The sequence below is a fragment of the Canis lupus genome, chromosome 5, assembly GCF_011100685.1.
Source record: "Canis lupus familiaris isolate Mischka breed German Shepherd chromosome 5, alternate assembly UU_Cfam_GSD_1.0, whole genome shotgun sequence".
Classification (NCBI taxonomy): Eukaryota; Metazoa; Chordata; class Mammalia; order Carnivora; family Canidae; genus Canis; species Canis lupus.
The window spans coordinates 45,414,917-45,440,019 of record NC_049226.1 but is presented as its reverse complement, the minus strand read 5'-3'; the positions used below and the strand labels follow the sequence as shown (position 1 = coordinate 45,440,019).

General features: G+C 39.0%; 1 protein-coding gene across 3 annotated transcripts in view; it reads left to right on the top strand.

Annotated features, from left to right (window-relative positions):
* The window catches only part of AK4 (adenylate kinase 4), a 69,297-nt gene that overhangs the window by 21,291 nt on the left and 22,903 nt on the right, over positions 1-25,103 (top strand). For all 3 annotated transcript variants that reach the window (XR_005359654.1, XR_005359653.1, XM_038537234.1), the window contains one exon: positions 14,785-14,904. Coding sequence is in view for 1 of the 3 variants with exons in the window: in XM_038537234.1 (XP_038393162.1) it covers positions 14,785-14,904 (120 nt within the window). In the remaining 2 variants the exon portion in view is untranslated. The remainder of the gene's footprint in view (positions 1-14,784; positions 14,905-25,103) is intronic.

Genomic DNA, 25,103 nt, shown 5'->3' with positions numbered 1-25,103 from the left:
TGTTGCTTTAAAAGTGAAATTCCTCCCTGACTCCTGAATACTCCTAGTAATGGAGTTGTGATAAGGTTATAGGGGAGGCAGAGGAGATCTGGAGAGCCCGTTGAGATCTGGAATGTGATCCTACTCAGGGCTGAAACTGCCTGGTATGCTGGGTACCAGGACAGACTTGCAGAACGTGAGCTTGAGAAGATGGTGAAACACTTTAGGTCTAAGACTCATTTATGATATTGGCAACCCTTTCCAATTACTTGCCTTTTCCCATTTGTTCCCTTGCCCGGCTTCTGTTGCTTCCATCCCAATCTGCTTTTTCTCCTCTGCTGCTTATATAAGGCAGCATGTGGTACTGTGCCAGATGTTCGTGGTATGTTTATAAATGCATGTGTTCCCATTCTGGGCCAAAAAAATTCTCCTGACGTAGGACATCCAAAATTTTTTGGCTGATAAGACTCCAATATCTTTTTCTTTCGTGATTTATTTAAATTCTTAAAATGAGGTTACTGCACTACTTTATTCTTTGCATCAGTATGGAGTGTCAAATAATAATTGATCTGCTGGTGTGAACAGAAAACTTAAGGATAAAGAAAGAATCTGCTGGATTCCCCTTGTACTTAGATATTGGATCACCTTGTCTCATAGTAATGCGAGCCCCTCCTATGAAAGTCATGGCTTTTGTCCATACATATTTTTAATCTTGGCTGTTACAGAAACACACCCACTGGACCCAGGGTACAAAGTTAGACTAAGTGAATGTACATATGCAGTCTGGCTAGAGGGGAAAGAGCAAAGAGGCCAAAGTACTGGCCCTTACTTCTAGGAGGTCTTGCAGGTGAGGTGTGATGGAGCACTTAGAGATGGTACAGGCCTGAGGTCTGGTGGGGACCGCACTCCTCATATATAGAAGGCCTGTGATGGCCCATGCTGTGGCTGCCTGAGAAGAGCATCTGTTAGGTCTATTTCCTCAGCTCCAGTGGAATCTTGGTGATCTGAAACACTGGCGTGGTTTGACACTTACTGGGGAAGCTGGTCCTCCAGCTCCCACACATGGCCACGAAACCAGGTAAAGGAAATTGAGATTCCACCTCTGAAATGACAGCTAGAAGGGTCTGGTGCCTTCATTCAGGCGGGGAAACCTGAGGCCATGATAAATCAGGTACTTTGATGTGTTCAGTCCTGTGGGCAGTGACTTGGAAGCTAAGACTCCTGATTTTCAGCCTGGTGGTTAATTCCTTGTATCATATTGTCTGTTTGCTTCATTATGGAGCCATTTTGTGTGTTTAAGCGGATATGGTCCCGTGATAAAAATGCAGATATCAAGAATAAATAAACTATGATCTCATATATATGGAACATAAAGGCAAAACCAAGCAATCCTGAGCTCATAGATAAAAAGGAACAGATTGATGGTTGCCAGAGGTGGGGGTGGGGAGGACGTACAAAATGGGTGAATGTAGTCAAAAGGTACAAACGTCCACTTACAAACCAAGTAGGTCACAGAGCTGTAATGTACAAGATAAGGACTATAATGCTGTACTGCGTATGTGAAAGTTGCTAACAGAATAGATCTTAAAAGTTTTCACGAGAAAAAAGTTTGTAACTGTGTATGGTGACAGAAGGTAACTAGACTTATTGTGGTAATTGTTCTGTAATATCTACAAATACTGGGCAGCCCTGGTGGCTCAGCGGTTTAGCGCCGCCTTCAGCCCAGGGCATGAAGACCCAGCATCGAGTCTCGCGTGGGGCTCCCTGCTTCTCCCTCTGCCTGTGTCTCTGCCTCTTTCTGTGTCTTTCATGGATAAATAAATAAAATCTTAAAAAAAAAATCTACAAATACCAAGTTATTGTCTTTTACTCCTGAAACTAATATGTCAGTTTTACCTCAAAAAAAAAAAAAAATCCATGTTACAACTTTTTCATTTCTATTCTCACAGTTAGTGGCAAGAGGTACACATTTGTACTTCATATAAATTTGGGTTCAAATCTAGGTTAAAAGAAAGATCTTTTTACTATTAACCTTCTTTTGACTTAGGGAATGATTGATTTTATAGATCACAGATTGAAATAATGTTAGCTGCGATTTGCTGTGGTCACAATACCAGTAATAATTGTCCCCATGATGAGCTAGATATTGTACCCTGGCAAAGGGCAGGCTTTGAAGATAGACCTCCATGTAAAGTCACTGTTCCTCAGGAGAGACATGTGGTCAATGACTTGATCCCCATGGGAGCAAGGAGTCTTAGTCTGATGATGTCCAAAGGAATAAAGTACAAATAGGATGAAAGTCTTACTTTATAATAAGTTTCAAAGCTTTGCATTATTTTTTATAAAATGAAGTATAAAGCTATCTGTTACCTTCTTTAGAAATAGTTTGCAATCCTTAATGTCTTGTGATTTATCAAGAAACTTCGGGGGCAGCCCGGGTGGCTCAGCGGTTTAGCGCCGCCTTCAGCCCGGGGTGTGATCCTTAAGACCCAGGATCGAGTCCCATGTCGGGCTCCCTGCATGGAGCCTGCTTCTCCCTCTGCCTGTGTCTCTCTGCCTCTTTTTCTCTCTCTGTGTCTCTCATGAATAAATAAATAAAATATTTTTAAAAAAATCTTTAATCAGGGAGCACACAGTGCTTACTCTATGCAATGAAAATATATTTTTAAAAAAACGAAACTTTTTGGGTATAGCTTATTTTTGTGACAGACACCCAGAAGAAGATTCAACTGAAAAAGAAGGAGCGGATTTTTGGCAGTCTAGCCTAGTATGATTTCTCACTTGGGGTGACTTTCATGTACATACCTGTTATTTTGAAAATAATTTGTTCTTCATGTGAAACTTTTTGTTCTGTTAGAGTATATTTTGGAATCTTAATCTCAGAAATCTGTAAGAGTTGACTCATACATGTTTTGTGGGTGTTTAAGAATGTCAGATAGCTTTAGGAGGAGCAAACATTCACTTGTAGGGACAGATCCTTTCTTGTTAAGAGGTCAGGCTTGGGATCCAAATGCATCTTGTGGTAATGATCTTTCTGCATCAGCTTGAATAGACTGTGAGAACCATTGACAAAAGGATGAACTGTCCATTTAGGTAGATAAATCAGATAACAATGTTTTACTTGATTTAGAGATTTATTTTACGCAGTTACTCAGTGGCAAAGAGTTAAGATAACATTTAAAGTACTGCATATAATTACTGTGGTTGAAAAGATTTTTCTGAATCTTAATGCCTTGAAGTCATGACTGTGGTTAACTAGGATTGTTGTACAATATAATACATAAAAGGTAAGGTAGAGGGTGGAGTGAGATGGAAGTTCATCTAATAATCTGTAGGACCTTGGAGACCAGGAGGATGGAGAGTTTAAAAATGTGATAGTTTTTCATCTCAAGTAAGGTGTTATTGATTGTTATAAGATAGTCTGTAGCTTCAAGGGCATTATAATCTGGTATGGAGGATTTGTTAACAACTCCACTTAACAAAAGAAGAGTGAAATGTAGATAGAAACATAACCACGTAATGGTTGTGCAGACCATGACCTGCATGGAGTGTGGTGCATAGACACACAATGTGACCAGTCTTATAGCCTCTACGGGGCAGTGCCAGGATTTGAACCTCACCAGCCTTTCTAAAGTATATGCTCTTGACCATTGCTCTAGGTTCAGACTCTTCTTCATAACTACCAGTAACAAGTGTGTGTGTGGGGGGGGGGGGGGGGGGGGGGGGGGAGGGGGTGATTAAAAACTGTGTCTTTTTGTTTTGTGAAGGAAAAGAAAGCTTGGCTTTGGACAAGGCCAATTGAAGGGTGGATACCGGACATCTGAAATGAGTCATTTGAGCTAAGTGCCAAAATGCCTTTCTTCCATAATTTCTGCCTTAAATTTAAAGGACTTTGATATCTATTAACAATGATTTTTTTGTAAAGCTTATTTTCTTACTAAAAGAGATTCATCAAAGTGATATCAACAATAAACAGTTTATAGAACGAAGATTTTCTTCATTTTGTAATGACTTTAGTGCCAAAATGTTCTTATGAGTTGAGGGGAGTAAGGAACTGTAGTTGCAGAATCACAGAACTACAGTTCATTTCTGATCATGCCTTAGAAGGTGTGTGTGTTTGTGCATGTGTGTGGGCATCCTCAGTGACAAGTTTTGGAGACGGTATGATACTGGAAGCGGGCAGTGGTTTCTAGCGATTGTAGGTAGAATTATGAGGAAATAGAGCTCTTTTTACAATGACCTTTCACTCAGCATTTCTAGCTTGAACAATGAAAAGTACATTGAGTAGTTATCTGTTTCTGGTGATTTAGCTAGGCATCTTGGGAATTTGCTGCTTTGTGGACATTTGTCCACCTCTGTCTTCAGTGTTTAGTTTGCCCTCACTTCTATATAGGCAATCAGAACAAAAAGAGGGGGGCACCTGGGTGTCTCAGTGGGTTAAACATCTGCTTTCAGCTCAGGTCATGATCCTGGGTTCCTGGAATGGAGCCCCTGTGTCCCCTGTGTCAGGCTCCCTGCTCATCGGGGAGCCTGTTGCACCCTCTGCCCCTCCCCCGGCTTGTGCGCTCCTGTGCTCCTGCACCCTCTCTCAAATAAATAAGAATCTTAAAAAGAAACACACACACACACACACACACACACAGGAGGTATGTAGTGTATATATGTTTCAAATAGTTGTGTGTCTGCTACTCAGCAGAAGGGGTAAGAATGCCCTACCATGGGCCCTTTCTCCATTACTCTCAGCTGCCATCTTACATCTAAGGGTTATTCTTCTCTTGCTTTACCATATATTTTTGCCATATATGCATGTATCCCTCAGCAGTACTTTGAGGAATACACAGGTTTAATTTTGTGAGTTTTAGACTTTTATAAAAAGTAAATAGATTTTACTATTCTTTAGGGTAGATTCTTTAGGCAAGAAAACATAAAATTAATCCTTGTTTATTTTTGTTTCTGGTTGTGCTGGTAAAAGATAGGACACCATTTCTAGAGCTTGACTTTGTTTTGAAATAGGCCAGCTTGTCAACTGTTTGCCTGGCCCAGCCATGAGAAATGTACAAGAGATAACTTCTGATGCTCCATTGTTCCCCTGACATGTAGGGAAATGTGCTATAGCATGGCACAAAGTGTAGTTGCTTAGTAAAGATTTTTGAGTAAAGGGCTGAATTATAATAGCAAGGTCAGTGAACTTAAGATAACTTCCCTGTAATTGTATTTGATACCTCTTTGCGTGCTCGCTTCGGCAGCACATATACTAAAATTGATACCTCTTTGCAACTGAACTGAACATGTAAGTCCTCACTGGGAAACATATATTCCCGTGTAAATTCTTGATCTCCAGTGCAGCTAAGTAGTCCAGGTATTTGTACGTAGGTCTGATTGTTCTGTCTTGAGTAGCTACCTCTGTTAGAGAAGATTCAGTTAGTCCTTGTCCTCTAGGGGATGGGTGGAGTTGGAAGGACCAGTCAGTTTTTAAGTGCATATTGAGTGTTGTGAATGGATGTGGCAGAGACAGTGGGGTACCAGACATGATCCCCTGGCGGGGAAGACTGGCATGAGAAATGACCTGCAAACCTGATGAGTGCTACAGAGTGGGAGGACAGGATGCCAAGGAGCATTTAGAGGGGACCTAACCTCATTTGAGGAAGCTGAAGTGGGAAGAAGGACCTGGGGCTGGAGAGAAGAGATGGGGTGGGCTGGAGCACATGGGTGAAGGGAGAGAAGCTACCAGGCTGCTGAGGTAGTCTCGGACCATGTCTGGGAAGGACTTAAAGGCCACTGAATGGGTAGTAGATAGAAACCCACTGAGACCTGTTAAGAAGGGATGCTATGTGATTGCATGTGCAAATTGGTTACTCTGGCTGCGGGGTGGAAAACAGTGGCATGAGGTTGTGGGGAAAAGTAGTGTTAGGAGGAAGCTCCTAATTATTAAATCCTATCTTTGATCAAAGCCAGATTTAAAGAGGAAATGAGGTCAGTTTGAGATTTATACCAGAGGCAAAGTGACATTTAGAATTTCAGTAGCCTAATTCTGAGCCCTCTCTTTGAAGCTGTTTATTTTCTAAGGCTAACCTTAAGGTTAAATGTAAAGTCCTTTGGTTAAACCTCTTCCATCTTCACATGTATCGTGGATTGCTAAGAACAGAGTGCTCTTGCTATTTCAGAATGGTTTCTTTTCCCCTCCTGCTGTTGAAGCTTGGGATTTTTTCCAGTATTTATTACTGTGGGGACCTGGTTGAGCTCCTGGAAGTAAATCTCATAATATTGTTGAGCGGGGTGTGTGTGTGGGGTACTATGCCTGGGTCCCTGGGAGTAATTACAGTTCAAGTTTTCCACTGGTTCCTGAGGTGGTCTCCATTTGTGAGTCTCTGCTCAGGTAATATGTGACTCCTCTATTTGCCTGTCTGTCCCTCTCATTTGAGGGGCAGTGGTTTGCCCTGGGTCCTCTCCTAGCTCGTCAATCTAAGAAGAGTGGTTTGTTTTTCAGTCTAGTCAACTTTTTCTTTCTCCAAGGATAAAGTGGCTGCTTCCAAGCTCCTTACATGTACACCAGGGCACTCACTTCTTAAATAATTATTTGTGTTCATGACTCTGTTCCACTCCTCTCCTACTTAATAAGCTTCTTGAGTTTATTCTTACGTCTGTATCTGTAGTACCTTGTGTGGTGCCTGGCATGTAGTAGATGCATAGATAATTTTGGGTGGTAGGTGGGGAAGAGAATCTTCACTTGTGGTTCTGAGTGATTGGCATGACTGGGATGGATTTGAGGTAAAATGGGAGGCCTCTTATAGGATGCTGGCAGAGTTGTTGCATAGCTGATTGGATCTCTCTGCCACCAAACTCACTTGGCATTGTTGTCTTTAGGCTGGCCCTTCTGGGTTTGTTATTGAAAAAATCAGATGCTAAAGAGAGAGATAAGACATAATCAAGTGAAATAAAAAGACCTCAGTTGCTTTTACTTAAAGTTAACAGTAATTGATATTTGGTCCCATAAGACTTCCATTCTAGTGGTGGATTTTATCTGACTAGAGCTGATTATCTTGAAATTTTATTTATTTTTTAAAAGATTTATTTATTTATTTATTTATTTATTTATTTATTTATTTATGATAGACATAGAGAGAGGCAGAGACACAGGAGGAGGGAGAAGCAGGCTCCATGCCGGGAGCCTGCCCCGGGACTCTATCTGGGAGTCCAGGATGGCCCCCTGGGCCAAAGGCAGGCGCTAAACCGCTGAGCCACCCAGGGATCCCCTATCTTGAAATTTTAATCCTTGTCTTTGTTCAACATTTTTGTCTTCATTCTCCAGAACTAAGGGATCTGCTTGGCTTTCTGCAACTCTGGACTAGTATTTCAGGGATAACTCTTCAGTTGTCAGTGGTGAATTAGCTGGCCAATTCAACGTTTGACCAAATGCATTGACTTTGTGACCAATAGCCTATTTGTATTTTATAATATATTTATATGGAACTTTACTGGCAGTGTAAAAGCCTGTATAACTTAATTGTGATTAACTGTTAATTTTTCTGCCTAACAGGGTGCAATTTTTATAGTTTGGCTGTTCAAAGTATTCAATGGGTTAGCATCCAATCCCAGTATTTAGGCTCTAAGCTCTAAGCTCCTTTCAGGGTGGTACATGGCCTGCTACATAGTATATAGATACTTGCTCAATAGCAAGGATTGTGTACTACCTAAATATCTGTGTGTTTGTATCTGTGTATATCTGTGAACTTCATGGTTCAAAAGCTCCGTAAGTTTCTTTGGAATACTTCCAAATTCTTGTGAATTTTCTAAAGAAACGTCATTTGCCAAACTGATTCTTCTAGTTATTTAGAAAAAAGATCATTCTTTTTAACTAGTCTTAATTCATAATGAGTCTAACATCTTCCCCATTGACATCTGACAATGCTTTGTCATATTTACTGCCCTGAATATCATAATCTATGTCAGTTAATGTGAAAGTGGTAAACTTTAATGTGAAAGAAATGAGGCCAATAAAAATATCTTTACTGTATCCTGAAAGCATAAATTTTAGAGAGATGATCGACTTAACAGGTAGTCTTTAAGTTCTGTGTTAACATAAATTTTTAGTTTTGGTATTATCTTATACACAACTGCTTTAAATTTCAACAATTTGTGTATTATCTGGTCTAGTTAGAAATTGAAAATATAAGGGTGCCTGGGTGGCTCAGTTGTTTAAATGTCTGCCTTCAGCTTAGGTCATGATTGCAGGTCTTGGGATTGAACCCCATATCAGTCTCCCTACTCAGTGAGGAATTTGCTTCTCCCTCTGCCCCACTCTCCCCTTCATGTTCTTTCTCAAATAAATCCAACCCCCCCCCCCCCCAAAAAAAAAATCGAAAAAATATATATCTCAAGGAGGTTACCAAGATCTTAATTTATATTTGCTAGTAATTGCAAAATGAGATGCACAAAATTTATATTGTTGTAAAATAGGTGGAATATTGATTTTTTTCTAATATATTTAACATTGAAGATGATAATATATATCTAAACACATGCACACATAATTTTGTAATATATACCATTTTGTAATTTGCGCTTCATCTTTTCCTTTCCGAGGAAAGTTTTTCCAGACATGGCCTTGATTATTACGTTCCATTCAGTCTTCAAAACACATGATGGACTTTCTTTTTTGTTGTTATGAAGCTTAAAAAATGCAAAGCTGTTAGCCTAGTTTTGGCACTCTAAATTTATTGTTTTTGAAAACTTCCTGGTGGTTTCTGACTTTTTTGTGCACGTGCACATGTGCACACGCACGTCTGTGTACACACTTCATGGTTCAAAAGCTCCGTAAGTTTCTTTGGAATACTACTTGACAAATTGGAGCAGGTATGCGTGTTATCCAAACATGCTAGCATTAGCATTTAACGATACTACTTTCTCTTCCAAGCAAACTGACAAGGGCAGATGAAGGTCCTGGGTTTTGGAATGGGCCCCTGTCTCTTCTGACCAGTATTTTATCTCCTTTTGCTGTTGTAATGAGGTCTTCATTCAGATGCAGATATACCATTAAGTCTGTTTGACTCTGGCTTTTGACCTCTCCAAGTTTTCATTCAGGTGGGGATTGAGAGGTGTGGTGGAAATTTGAATTTGTATCAGATTAGGTGAAGTGTTGTCTCTTGCTCCGGAGAAGAGCTCAAATTGCCAAAAATAATTGGAAAGTATGTTTTGCAGTTAGATCTTTCTCTTACTTAGTAAATTGGATTAAGATGATTCTGGAATTCTTCCAGAGTTATTTTAGACTTGTCTCTGTTGGATTAACTCAAGGTGATGTGGGTAGGCTGGGTCTGAGGACCCAGAAGGGATCTTGCAGGAGCAGCCAAGAGAGTCTGGCTTTGTGCAGGGTAGAAGTCAAATGGGAGCTGGTAGGAAGTGAGAGCAGTTTATTGAGGGTGTAAAGATAGAGTGTCTGGGAGACTCAGGAAAAGGAGAATGAGTCTCCTCTCTGCTTGGGGTCTGGGGTTTTTATTTTTTATTTTTTTTTTGGGGGGGGGGTTTATTATTGAGGATTATGGTCTTGCCCTCGTGTCCTCTGAGGCATCCAGGAACTGGATAAAATAAGGATGAGTACTTGGGTGTCCTGTAAATCACTTAGGTCCCAGAGCCAGGAGTTATGGTGTCAAGAGGTCTGGAGTCAGTCTTGAAAAACCTCCATGACAGCCCTGCCTAGTCACTCGTTAGATGTTAGGTTATCTCGTTATCTCTTGTGCTGGATGACTCCAAAGAAATAATTAACTCTCCTTGACTTTTACAAGGAGGACATACCTCAAGGCATGTGTAAGGCAGGGTGGAGGTCCTAGGGAGAATAGAGGTACCAAAAAGCAGTCTTTCCTGGGGTCCCTTCCGTTTCCCTATCTCAGAGTTACTCTCAAGGGGCAGAATGCCTTCTCACATCACTTCTGCTTCTGCTTTAGTGCATGCAGTCCCTTGTCTCCTGCTTGGATTATTGTTAAAGGTTCCGTTGCTTTCACCATGCCAACACAATCCAGATGTCACCATTGTGAACATATGACCACCTGTGTGCTAACATGAGGACTTGGCACTTAGTTTAATGCTCTGCTGTTGCCATTTAGAGATTTTTAAAAATGTTTTAACAGGGAGGCTCCATATTTTCATTTTGCACTGGGCCCTATAATATAAATAAATAGTAGCTGGTATTGGCTGTGGGAATGGCATTTCTAAAACTACGTATTAAAAAAAATCTTTCAAAATCCATACTCCTTACCCTACCTGTCTAGCTCTATCATCTCATGGTATGTTTTTCTTCATACTTGAAGTTCCCCCGGGTATGCTGAACAGCCCCTTGCTTCTGCGTCATTGGCTCATGGCATAACCTTCTCCCCATTTTGCCTACTTGACCCAGTTCATCTCTATACATGGTTTAAAATACTGATGAAATAAGACTGAACTGTGAAATGTGACATGGCCGTCTCAAGTAGTACTGACTCATATTTTGTCTCCTATCTCCCTTGGAAAAGTTAATACCTGGCAAGGTAGAGAGCCATGTTTGATCTTGGGATCATGGTTCCAGATGTACAAAAAGATTAGACTGATTTTTTTTGTTTGCCGGGAGATTATCCATCATCTTCAAGGTGTTCATTTGTTCATTCATTCATTCATTCATTCATTTGTGCAAAAAATTGTTACGAAGTATCTCCTACATGACAGACTATATACTCAGTACTGAGGATATGGCATTGAACAAAGTATTCCATTTTCTGAATGAGCTAATAATATTCTGGTTGGGGGAGATAGAAAGTGGATTAAAAAATAGATCAATATATAATATGTAAGATCTGGAGTTCTGGAAAATAGTGCAAAACAGGGTAAGAGACTAGAGGATGATGAGGGAATATGTTTGTCCTTGTGCTATTTAGATAGGGCAGAAAGCCTGTTTGAGGTAATACTTAATCAGAGATCTGAATGAAGTGAGAGCTTGATCCATGTGAAATTCTGGGGGAAAGCGTGTTCTTGGCAGAAGGAGCAACAAATGAAAAGTCCCTGAAGTGACTGCATGCTTGTGATCCTCTGAAAACTATAAGGAGGCTAGTGTGGGTGGAGTAGAGTGGGCAATGGAGAGAAGAGTAGGAGATGGGGTCAGAGAACGGTGGCCTGATTACACAAGGCCTTGTAGACTAAGGTGAGGACTTTGGCTTATACTGCAGATGAGAGGGGAAGCCATTGGTGTATCACAGTTGGCTTGCATTTTAAAAGGATTATTCTAGGGGGTGCCTGGCTAGGTCAGTTGGTGGAACATCCAGTCTTGATCTCAAGGTTGTGAGGTTGAGCCCGATGTTGGGTGTAGAAATTACTTTAAAATAATAATTAAAACAGATTTTTTAAAGGATTATATTAATATTTTAACAATATTATGCAAAGGAGCAAGTTCAGATGTTACTGAGAAGTGAAGTAAGTTAAGAATGGAGAATTGACTTTAATATAATTGTTCTTTTGGTTGACTTATATACAACAGACAAGAAAAGCAGTCTTGATTTTGTAGCAGGTCAAGGATTGCTATGAGTAAAGGACCCACTTTGATCTTAGCTGTGAGATCCTTTATTAATTCTTTGGTCAGTTGTCAGTTCTTCACCATGTAAAGATATGTGAACCAGTTTCGGAGTATAACTCACTGCTTCATTCTTTGAGCTCTGATTTTTAATAAGCTGTGCCTTCCCGTTAACCACCATGGCCATCCGGGGCCATCGTGCTTTCCTCACAGTGACCTCACTTGTTCTGCAGTCATCCCCTTAGTTTAATCATTTGTTCACAAGACTGTTGCACTTTTATGTTTTGATCATTTGTCTGGGATATGACAGACTGTGGAGCTGGAATGGCAGGAACTTCACGTTCAGTTAGATGAAAAGAAGGGAGAACTCAAGAAAATGAAGACAACTGGTATTTGTTCTTCGGTGACATCTGAGGAGAATAATGTTACTGACTGAGGCAAGAAATACCAGGGCAAGAGCACAGAGTAGGAAGGGAAAGAATGATTTTGGCTGTGATAAGTTTGAGGTGTCAGAGGAGTACATATTGAGCCATCTAGCAGATACTCAGAGGCCTCAGGGGCACCATTTGGAATACTGTTCTGCATTAGACTCCTGAGTCCAGAGGTATCCCAATATCATAAATATTCAACTGAAGGAACCTTTTTTTTTTTTTTTTTAAAACATTTTTTTCTTTTTAAATTTATTTATTCATGATAGTCACACGGAGAGAGAGAGAGAGGCAGAGACACAGGCAGAGGGAGAAGCAGGCTCCAAGCACCGGGAGCCCGATGTGGGATTCGATCCCGGGTCTCCAGGATCGCGCCCTGGGCCAAAGGCAGGCGCCAAACCGCTGCGCCACCCAGGGATCCCAACTGAAGGAACCTTAAACATTAGTGTAACCTAATCTCCAACAAGTTTTCAGAATCACTCCACAATATCCCCTCTTAGGCAATCTTTGAATCTCCATTCAGACATTTCTTACACAACTTTTTCTGTTTGTAATTCCCATAACTAGTCCTGATTGAGAGCCCTGGGGATCGGAGTAAGATAATGCCTTTTCCAAATGTCAAGTGTCAGGATATGGGCGGATTGTTATTACATCCTCTTCTGAGTCTTTTCTTTTCCAAATAAGATGTTTCCTACTCTTTCTGTCTCCTCATGGGATTTTAGAGCCAGTTCACATCTTGGTCTCACCTTGGAATATGTATGTTTTTTTATTTAAATCTATCTTAAAGTTTGGCAAATGGGACTAAGAACAGGGCATGGGGGGCTGGCCTGCCCACTGCAGAGTAGGGCAGCACCAAACTTGCCAGTTTCTCCCAGCCTACTGTCTGACAGTGATGTTTCAGATGTAAAACATACATACCATATAGGTATAACCAAGAGAACTGAAAGCATACATTCACTCAGAAACCTGCACATGAACATTGTAGCATTATTCATATTAGCCAAAAAGTGGGAACAGTGCAAATGCCCATTACCTGATGTGTATAAACAAAATATAGTATATCCATATAATGCAATAATAATAATAATCATGAAAATGAGTGAAGTACTCCTTGAAGAATGCTAAGTGAAAGAAACTGGACACAAAATACCACATGATTCCATTTATATGAGATATGCAGCATAGGCAAATCTGTAAAGGCAAGAAAGTAGATTCGTAGCTGCCAGGGGCTAGATAAAGGGAGGAGAGAGACAATGGAGAGGGACTGATGATGGGTATAGGGTTTCTTTCTGGAGTGATAAAAATGTTCTGAAATTAGATAATGGTGATGGTTGCACAATATTGAGAATGTATTAAAAATCACTGAGTTACACACTGTAAGATGGTGAGTGCGAATTTTATCTCAATGTGCGAATTTTATCTCAATAAAGCTGTCATAAAAATATGAGTTCCTATCTGAAGGTGAGGAACTTGTGAGGATTAAATGCAATAATACATTTGGAGTGCTTAAAGCACAGTGCTTGGTATAGTGTATTACATGAGTTACTTACTTTGTTAAATGATTGTTACTCTTCATGAAAGTAACACTACTTACATATCAGTAAGGTGCAACTTTCATTCACTGCTCCCTTTGTACCTTATTACTTATCACCTAGTATAGTCAGTAAATACTTGGTTAATGAATGCATTTTGTTCACATGCATGCTTAGTTAGGTACATTCACTGATGGCTATGTCTTGCTGTTGTTTCCATTGCATGTTACTGAATTAGCATCACTGGATCTAACTTTGAGCTACTTGTCCAATAGTAGTAATCAAATGATACAGAGCTCTTCACAGCCCATATTTCAGGGTTGAAGTTGGAGTTCGGAGTATAGACTCAGTCTGGGGAAGGAAAGGTTATTCAAGGTAAAGGTGGGGGGCAAAGTGATTCTTGAGCTTTTTTTTCCAGTAACATTATTCTGCTTTATGTTTTTATAAGAACATAATTGGCCTGCCATGAGTATGGTTCTCAGTGGTTCATTCTACTCTTCATTTCTCTAGAGAGTAGAGGACTTCATCTTGGTTTAAAAAAAAAAATAGTTCCTAGAAATTTAAGAGATTTAATCTGATAATTTGTTCTGTTGAACCAACTCATGATTTCCACATAGAAGAAATTATTTTAAAATTAGAGAGGCATTTTCCCCCTATTAAAAAATGCATATCCTTTTATGAACTTGGCATTCCACTAACAACACTAAGTTGCTTTTACAACCGTGTCAGCTAGGTGCCATTTATTTATATTGAGGTTCATGAAAAGAAGTAAACCTATTTGGATTATCCAGGATTCTATCTAGAAGACCAGTGGAAATGTTTTCCTTTGGTCCCTAAGGATTGCTTGTGCTTCTCAGCTTCTGTTAGTCTTTGTAAACCATGAACTGCGTCATTAATCACATTTCCTTGTTGTCATAAACTGTTGGGAGGCTCAATGTCCACTTCGTGATTTAGTTTGAGGAAGTACCAGGACTTCTCTCCTGGCCTTTGTGTACCACCTTCCTTTGGGACTCAGCTTTATTCCTTGCTTTTATCTTTTATGCTTAATCTGTATTCTTATTTTTATTTCTGTCTGTGTAAATCTTTAAAAGCTGCTTTTATAATTCTGTGGGAGACAAATGGGAGATGAAGCCATTATTATTGAAACCAGTATTTAAAAAATTACCCCCAAAAAGTCTACCTGTAACTTTCCCTGCATACCAGCAGGGAGGAATGGGAGGGAAGGCAAAACTGTCAGAAAGGATTTCACATAAGTTTTTTTTTTAAGCTTTTTTTTGAGTGTCTCTTTTTCCTGTTTTTGTTTTTTTTTTACTAGAAGTTGGTGATATGGCAAAGCAGTACATCGAGAAGGGTCTTTTGGTTCCAGATCATGTGATCACACGCCTGATGATGTCAGAACTGGAGAATAGGCGCCTCCAGCACTGGCTACTAGATGGTGAGTTGAACCTGTGGGTAAGCTGGATTTCTGTGAAGAGTTGCTTATGCACAGTCCCTTGCACATTCCTGTAGTTTCTTACACATTGCAAAACACTTTTTCTTCTCAATTTTCAGTCAGTTTACTTAGGCATATATATTCCAATTTGGCAACATGATGGAAACCCACTGTGGTGAAGCCGTTTCATTTCTCTGTCGCCAGACCACCATTCCTAGAGCCATTGACGTGAAGCAGACTTTACTGAATTCCCACTACTGTTCCCAGTTTTCCAGTTCCAATGGTGCTTATTGTCATACATACAACTCATCTTTTAAATCGGAGGTTCTTTCACTCATAGGCCACACAAATCAAAACCATGAGTTAGCATTTTTCACTTGTTAGGTTAACAAAGGTAGAAAACCTACAAGTCTTGTATTGATGGTATAGAAAATAAATACTGTTGAGAGTATACAACTGGCAACCTCTGGGGGGGCTATTTAGCAATCTTTATACTCCTTGTCTCAGCAGTTCCCTACAAGCTTTCTTCCTAAAGATGTCTCATCAGGGTTGTCTATGTTCAGCATTGTTCGTAAGTAGCAAGACTCTGATAACAACATAAGTATCATAGGGATGCCTTAAATATTGGTATGTCTGTTAACCCAATACTGTATACCTCTGTGTTGATGTGGAAAGATCTCTAGGATATAATGTTGCATGAAGAAAGCTTGGTGCAGTAGAATAAATATCATATACTGTTTTTATGTAAATACAGAAGGATGGTATGGTATTACTATGTACCCATGGAAATACATGCATAAGCTAACTTTGAAAGGATATAAAAAAACAGATACAATCTCTGATACTGTTTTATTTTTTTTAAAAATATGAATTTAAATAATACCTGGACCTGATTTAAAGACTCAATTAGTGGTTCCTAAGCTTTTCAGGCATGTGGGCCCCTTGATGACTGCTGTGATATTTCACATAGGAAATGTATGCAGATGCTCACACATAACAAATTGCAGTTTTATTCTCCATGAAGCTATAATTAAGAGTCTTCTACTTTAAGTTTGCCCATTAATAAAGGTAAAAAAATGGACTGGATGGATTATTTGTGTTACTCTTAAATAGTAAGATTTCTTGGTATAATGAAAATAGAAACTTGATGAATATACTACTTTCTTTCTTTCTTTCTTTTTTTTTTTTTTTTTAATATACTACTTTCTAGGAACCCAACATGGCAGATGAGATTTATCTGTAAGAAACTTCTTTCCATTGCAGAGCAGTTGTTTTTAGTTCATACAAGGCAGTCAATCCTATCTTAATTTGGTGAAACTGAAGTTTCAGAAAGTTGTGACAGTTGAAGCCTTGATGTTCGCCTGCCACAGAGAAGCTAGAGGAATTATCCTACATTTAAAATGATTGCCTGTATTTCTGTTAAATTAATTCTGGAGCCATGAATCTCCAAAATGACTAATATGGTGGGGTCTTTTTTTTTTTTTTTTTTAAGATTTTATTCATGAGAGGCATAGGCAGAGAGAGAAACAGGCTCCACGCAGGGAGCCCAATGCAGGACTCGATTCTGGGTCTCCAGGATCATGCCCTGGGCTGAAGGCAGGTGCCAAACCACTGAGCCACCCAGGCATCCCTATGATGGGGTCTTAATTCTATATCAGTGTTTCTCACAGTATGTAGTGTGCAGTGTTAGTAATTGCTAGACAAGAAAACAAACGTGTCAAGTTAAATATTAAAAATTGCTAGCATTTATTGAGCACTTACTGTGCCCAAAGGTAGTAAGTACCAAAATTAAACAAGTTTTCTTTACTTAACTCTAATATGATAATGCAGTTTAACTCTTCACTGAAGGAGACATCATGAGGCATCTCTGCATTTATTGGATCTTAGAATCCCCCACCTCATTCCCAACACCTACCCAGACCCTGTAGGATTTGTTCTATGCAGCATTCTTTGTGAACTATTATTTAACATATATTCCTCACTTTGTAGGTCTTCTGAAAAGTTGACTATAAAGTGGATCATATCTTTCTAGAATTTGGATTTAAAAATGTGGAACTTGGGACACCTGGGTGTCTCAGTGGTTTAACACCTGCTTTCTGCCCAGGGCATGATCCCGGAGTTCCGGGATTGAGTCCCACATTGGGCTCCCTGCATGGAGCCTGCTTCTCCCTCTGCTGGTGTCTCTGCCTCTCTCTCTTTCTCTCTCTTTCTCTGTTTCTCATGAATAAATAAATAAAATCTTAAAAAAAAAAAAAGTGGAACTTTGTTCTCATGGGACTAGAGAGAACCAGAAGAGAAAGGCCATCATGACCTATGGAAGGCCTGCTCTTATTCCTTAGGCAGTAATGAATAAAGCTTCTCTTGTGTGTCAGAAACTATTAGGTACTGTTGATAAAATGCTAAGACACTGTTCCTGTCCCTTAAGGGGCTTATATCAGATGTGTAAAATATTACTGATAGCATCATAGAAGCATATGCATGTGGAACCTTGCAGGCACAGAGAAGAAAATCATATTCTAGCGGTGGGAGGAGGGATTGGATCAACCATGGATAAAAGAGAATGAGTAGAGGTTCTGCAGGTTGATGAATGGGGTTGGAAGGCAGATCTTCTCTGCAGAAGTGCAAATGAACTGGGTAAGAGAAGGATGACATAACTTAGTATTTTCCTGGGCCTGCAAGCAGAGGCAGGAAGGGGAATTCCTGGAGTGGATGGTGTTTGATTCACTACAAAGATGGCAGAACTAGAAATTGTTGGCTAAAGTTGTTAAGTAGGGCTATAACATGATGAGATTTGTGTTTCAGAAAGACTGTTCTGTTAGCAGTAGAGGAAAGAGTAGGTGCTGGGGCAGGGAGGAAGTGAGGCTAGAAACCAAATAAGAGAGACTGTTGGAATGTTTGGACCAAAGAAGACTGGAAGCTTGAGTTTGAGCAATGGCAGTGGGATGGAAAGGATTGAAGGGGAAGAATTGACAAGAATTATGATGACTGAGGTTAGCTACTACAGCCCTGGGGTTTTCTTTTACTGCCTTGCGAGCTTTGAGCTTTTTATTTCTTGGCTGTCCTCACCTTCCCTATAGTTCTCTAGGCCATGTTAATTTCTCTAGGGGCTACACACTGACTCACACAAGGTAGTCCTCTAATCCTCATTGTGTAGATATTTGGATATCTACATGATGGATAAACTTTGGCTTTGCTACCACTTGACTGGTTTAAATTCTTTAATTGTAAAGTTTGTCACCTTGTTAAGCAAACTGGTGTAGTTTTAGTAAACTTAGAATAGATGTCTGTTTTAAAAAAGGATCGTCTGTGTTAAACTCCTTTGGAAAGGTGGTGGTTAGTGTAATAACCACTAACTCCAGTTGGGTGCCAGACTGCCCGCTCAGTTCCCAGCTCTGCTATTTGCTGCCAGTCTGTGACCTGGCAAATGATCTTTCCTCTGTGGGCATTTTATTCCTCATTTTCTAGCAGGGATTAGAAAAGGGTTTGTAAGATGAAGTAAATGAATGTAATGTAACATCCTTAGAAGAATGCTTGCCATATAATAAGTGCTATATATAGGTCTGATATTTTGTTATTATTATTTGTTCTACATGATATACAGGTCCTGAATTGTGTGTGTGTGTGTGTGTGTGTGTGTGTGTGATTACATGAAGTGTTAAGTTCAGAAATAGTTTCAAAAATATTTAGCCAAAAAAAAAAAAAAATATTTAGCCATGTGAAGTTGGAAATCAGTTTCAGTTATGGAATGCTTCTTGTGCTTTCTCTTGCCATAAATTATCCTCTCAGGGCAAATAACTAAAGTTCTTTTGCATCACAGGCCTGTTTTTAGTGAAATGCGTCAGTATCCTAGCTGATTTAGTTTGTATCTTTCTCCTTGAAGACTCATCTGGCCACTTTTTCAGCTGTGATTTTCCTTTAAAGCTCTGGAAGAAATCCATTTGGCAAAGCGAGGAGTGTTAGGAATGCCTCGTTCTGTGTTCAGCCTTAGACTCCTTATGTTACAGGGCACATGCTCTGCGGAGGACGTGCCTGTTGAGAGTGCTAAAGGTGATTGAATGTGAAAAGATCAAGAAAAGAATTCTGGATGATAGATGACTCATCATTTCAGTCCATATGTCTGTAAAGAGGCATCTGCAAATGGTGGGTGGAACCAAGTAGAGTGGATGCAAGCCAAGGGGGCTTGTTGGATGGGGTGGCTGAGTGCTCTGTGGTTTGGTCAGCTATGTCTTTGCTAAAAATGGTTCAGCACTAACTACCTTATCTTTGCAGTGTACTTTCAGCTGGGCAAGAAACACTGTTTTATGTATCAATACATGTTTATATATGTGTGTGTGGGGGGGGTTATTCCTCCTTTTCTGTCTTTCTTTAATTTATTTGGAACTTTAATGTGTGAGAACAGTTGAAACAAATAGTTTAATTTTTAAGACAAATATTCTAGGGAAATGGAATGTGCTATAAGCCTTCTAATTTTGTTATAATCCCATGTTTTTTTTTTGTTTTGTTTTTAGTCATATAAAGAGAGTATTTACTGCTTACTAGGTGATCTTGAGGTGAAACCATAACCTCAAGAGACAGTAACCGTCTCTTTAAAACAAATATAAATTCTTCACTTTTTACAGAACGGGCTGGTAGCAGGTTGGGGTGAGTGGGGAGAGGTATTAGTAATAGAGCTTTTCATTTCTAAATTTGACTACTGACCTGTGTATTAAAATAGTAAACCTGCAGGTTCTTAAACTCAGTCTTAATTTATCTCCAGGTAGCAAGATATAACAGAATTGTTTACCATATTACTATAGGTGAGGTATCAAAATATTTCAAATTTGTTGTCAGAATTTGGTTTATGAAAAAGCATTAAATTCTGGCATTATGAGTGGAATATAATTTAAGCCTTTCATTGGAATAAAGGTCCCTTTGGAACGAGAGTCATCCATTGGGTCCATGGTGGTATGTTCCATTTGTGGTTCAGCACAGTGTTGAATACTGACTGACTGGTGCTTTCTGTAGATAATTCTGGGATTTTTTTTTTTTTTTTTTTTTAAGCAAAAGTCAGAGCTGCTTGAATGTGTGTAGTGTTTGTGTGTGTGTTTGTTTTCCCTCAGAGTTAAATGATCTCAGACCAGTGCTATTTCCAAGGTTCGTATTTACACAGAGCCCTGGGTAAGCAAGTAAAAAGTGAATGCCAGGAAACCGAACTGCATGTGGTCACCATGTAGCCATAATAATCTTCTCCAAAATGAGCATCTGAAAGTTTCTTTTAAAACAAACTTAACATTTTTTAAATCACCTTCTTGGAAGAAGGAATTATAATACCTGAGACCTATATTTGATTATATTTTCTAACATGATTATTAAATATTCAGGTATTCTTAAATGAAAGGATTTATAGTCATGTAATTAATTTCAGATTGAATAGTGTACCGGGAAGAACACATGACTTCATCAGAGGAAAGTAGGCAGAAAAAAGAAATGGTGTCTGTATCTACTCTAAATAAAACTAAACGGGAATAATAATGAGTTACACAGGAAAAGACCATTACTCAGCAAGATTATATTATGAAGAGTCATTTTGGTGATGCCTGACTTGAAATTTAGCATGCTCTTATCTTGTGATATACCTTATCCAAAGTGTGGAGCCCATTCAGACTTTATGTCTAGCTATTGATTCCATTAAGGCTACTGCAACCTCTTTGTTAATGGTCCCAGGCAATTGTGCAAATTGCTTTTGGTTCTAAGTATCCATAATTCTTCCTACAACTGAGTATTTATTGAGCACCAATTCTGTGCCAGGCACCACCAAGACACCACACAGTAGAGCAACATAGTGGGTAGGACCTGGCCCTTGTGGCATTTAGGATCTAGTGATGATTCCACTTTTGTGCTTCCCTAGGTAGTAAAGATTGTCCTTGATTTCTATGCTTTAAATCCAAGCTAGGGCAGGCCGGGTGGCTCAGCAGTTTAGCGCCACCTTCAGCCCAGGGTGTGATACTGGAGACCCGGGATCAAGCGGGCTCCCTGCATGGAGCCTGCTTCTCCCTCTGCCTGTGTGTCTGCCTCTCTCTCTCTTTCTCTGTGTCTCTCATGAATAAAGTAAAACTATAAAGAAATAAGTCAATCAATCAATCCAAGCTATAAGAACTTTGTTTTTATCCTATGACTTTCCTACATTCAGTGTCCTTGGTGTCTGTATGAGCTCTGAGGATCTGACAAAAAAACATGGTAAAACCTTGGGTCTTTTCTCCTGTTCTTTTGGTTGAATTCTTTGCTGACTCTGTCCCCATATCCATTTCCAATGGCTTTCTTCTGATTGCTCTGACCAATGCTGTGGATTGAGGAACAATTTTCATATAGTAGGCAACCCTGACTTTGTTTATTTGCTCTGTGTTTTCAGAGAATGATTTTAACAAGCAAAGCATTAAGGGCCATATGGAAAACATATGTATACAGATATTTGAACTCACCCTAGAAAAACTTGGTTCAGAGATCAAAACACAAATTGAGTGTACATTTTTTGTGTGTCCCAATGAGCTTGGCATTGGTCTGAGGAGGAAAGAACATATTTCCTGGGCTTAGTCTAGGAGGAGCAAATACTGCATAAACAGTTGGAGTCTAGGACCCTGGGGGCCCCAGTGGAGGGAGTGAAAGGTGAAGGGTAGCACTGAGGAGAAAGGAACTGACCCTATCTTAGGGGTGAGGGAGGCAGCTTATCAAGGCTTCCTGGAGAAGGTGACACCAAGAGCTAAATTTTGAAAGAATAAAAAGCACCTTTTATTGGTGGAGAGAACATCATATGCAAAAGATATAGAGCTTTAACGATGTGTGTTCCCGGAAACCACAGGTAATTGGATAGTCTGAGAGCTGAAAATATGAGCATACAAGGTCAGAAAGTTAAACACTTCACGAAATTCAAAAGCAGGGCACTGAGGAAGCATCAAAGTTAATATTAGAAATGAGTTAGAAGGAAGTTTAAAATTTAAAACCTTGAGTTTGAAAGAATAACTTATTTTTTTAACTTTCTAACCAACATTTTAGAATTAACTAGATTTTGGGGTTTTTTTGTTTTGTTTTTAAGTAGGCTCTACGCCCTGTGTGGGGCTTGCTGACCCTGAGATCAAGAGTCGATGCTCTACTAACTGAACCACCCAGGCACCCCTAAAATTAATTAGATTTTTAACATGTTAAATTTAGATCTACTTTAGATATATATAGAAGATTTTATTCATGAGAAACACAGAATATATATTTTATTTATTATATAAATATATAATGATTTATTATAATAAATATAAAATATATAAGTATATATTTATAGATTTTATTTACTTATTCATGAGAGACACACAAAGGGGCAGAGACATAGGCAGAGGGAGAAGCAGGCTTCGGGCATGGGAAGCCCAATACAGGACTCTATCCCAAGACTCCAGGATCACAACTTGAGCCGAAGGCAGAGACGCTCAACCACTGAGCCACCCAGGTGCCCTGATCTACTTTAGATATTAAACTATGATTTCTCTCTATCTGGGCATATCTCATACACTTTGAGACACACTTAGCCCATGTGCTATTGCCACTTAATTAGAAGCCCATAAAGTAAGACACAGGGATGAAACTACTAATTTTAGATGGTAGGTGAGCCTGCTTCCCTAATTTATGAAACAGGTATCTCAGGAATTAAATGAATTGCAAAAATTCATTGCAAAGCTTCATCCAAAGCACCTGAGGCATACTTTGCTAGTTTAATAATGAAACAATTACTGGGCATTTACTATACACAGAGCACCAAACTGGGAAAACAGAAGTATGGTGGAAAAAGCATGGACTTCTAGCTCATACCTGAATATCATTATGTTATTGTTGGCTATGTCATCTTGAGCGAGCATACTTACCTTTTTTGGATTCTTTCTCCTCATCCATAAAATAGTAGGAGCACCTGTGGCATAGGTATGCGAGGATTGGCTAACAAATGTAAAACTCCTAGTAGAATCCTGAAACATAGTAGGTGGTCAAGTGGTAGTTACACGTTACTATCGATGTTGTATGTACATACAAACACATACTGACACTGACATAGATGTTAGAACTTAGAATTTCATTAATAAATGGCTGAGAAACTGAAAAATGTCATTGTAATAAGATCATCATATTCATCCCTCATTAAGTTCACCTGGACAAAGTGTATCTAAACAAAATTCTCCATCCTCATTAAACCTTACTTAATAATATAAAACAGAATAATATAAAACTCTGTTAATTGTCCTATCACTAATAAGAAAAACCCAGATTTTGGAGAGATGAAAAAGTTGATTAGGATAAAAAGAGTAAGATGTGAAAAAATAAGAAGTGGAAAAAATGTAGGGAATTTTATTTTTTTACACTGTCCTTATAAAAGTAATGCATGATTACTATAAAACATTCAGAGCATATAGAAAAATATAAGGGAAGTCACCTATTCACCTAAAATCCCACTAGGGAGAAATAATAGGATTAACAATTAAATCACCTCATGTACATATTCACCTAGAAGTGTGTAAGAATGACACCACATTTTATGTACTTTTTAAAAGTATTTATTAGTTTTACACAAATTTAACAATAGCAAAGCTAAAGAGAACCTGAAGGAATTGTTACTGTATTTCAGATAAATTTTTCACCACCAGGGATATTAATTCTTGAGGGGCTCTTTAAGATTATGAAAGGCATTAAGAGATGGACATTTGTTTTTTTATTTCACATTTCAGATTGAGACAGAGAGATATTGTCTTTCTGCAGTGAACAGTAAGAGGATTAATGTACTTATACTTCCTCCCACATCTTCTCCCCTCCCTCCATCTGAATTTTTGTTGGATTTTGTTGCTAAAATCTATTATAAATTTTCTTCTGTAACTTGAATTTCCTAGGTTTTTTTGGGTCATACATCTACAAGACTTAAATGAATTCTGTGCTCTGGTTTTCTTACCCACTACCACATCTCTGTTCGCTTATTTTGATTCATCTTTTAGTTATATCTCTGAATAGACTAGAAACCTCAAATTATACGCTTTATTTTTCAAAAAACCATTTTATTTATTTATTTATTTATTTATTTATTTATTTATTTATTTATTTATTTATTTATTTGAGAGAGAGGGAGTGAGAGCACAAGCTGGCAGGGAGAGTCAGAAGCAGGCTCCCCGCTGAGCAGGGAAGCCCAATGAATTCTGTGCTCTGGTTTTCTTACCCACTACCACATCTCTGTTCGCTTATTTTGATTCATCTTTTAGTTATATCTCTGAATAGACTAGAAACCTCAAATTATACACTTTATTTTTCAAAAAACCATTTTATTTATTTATTTATTTATTTATTTATTTATTTATTTATTTATTTATTTGAGAGAGAGGGAGTGAGAGCACAAGCTGGCAGGGAGAGTCAGAAGCAGGCTCCCCGCTGAGCAGGGAAGCCCAATGGGAGGCTCAACCCCAGGACCTGGGATCATGACCTGAGCTAAAGGGAGATGTGTAACCAACTGAGCCACCCTGGTGCCCCTCAAATTATACACTTTAAATGAGGAATTGTTTGCATGCAAATACTATCTGGATAAAGCTACACTACTTTTAACCACTCTTTTCCATTCATCATTACCTTGGTTGGTTGGATTTCGTTGGATATTCTCTTCCTTGTGTTCTCTCCCTCCTCTTTCCCTCCCTCATAGCAGAGGGCTCACGGGGGGCTATGTTCCCTGAGTTCTCATGTTTGAGAATGTTTCCTCATCACAGCAGTTCAGTTGGCTGTGGTATTCCTGGGCGGTCCTCGTGGCCTTGGGAGCTTTGTAGCCATTGTTTGGTCTTCTTCCTGCCGGGATTATTGCTCTGGAAAGCCCTAAGGCCAGTCCGACTTTTCCTCCTTTTTGAATATGATTTTTTTTCCCTATATAGACTTCCTGAAAAATTGTTTCTTTATACATGAAGTAAATAGAATACCCCAGTGTCGTTTTTTGCCCTTCCTCCTATATGTAGTGTGTCCTCTTGATTTCCAGTTCTACCTAACCTTTCAGAGGAGGGTCCCATATTATATCTTTTTTTGTCCTTTTCAGTTTTTCTATTTCAAGGATGCCAGTTTTATCAGATATTATATTGAATATTTTTTGTCTTTATCATATTTTGTTGAAAATTTTCAAGCCTTTGTGTTCCTTTTGTCTTCATATATGTTCAGATCTCTTTTCCTGA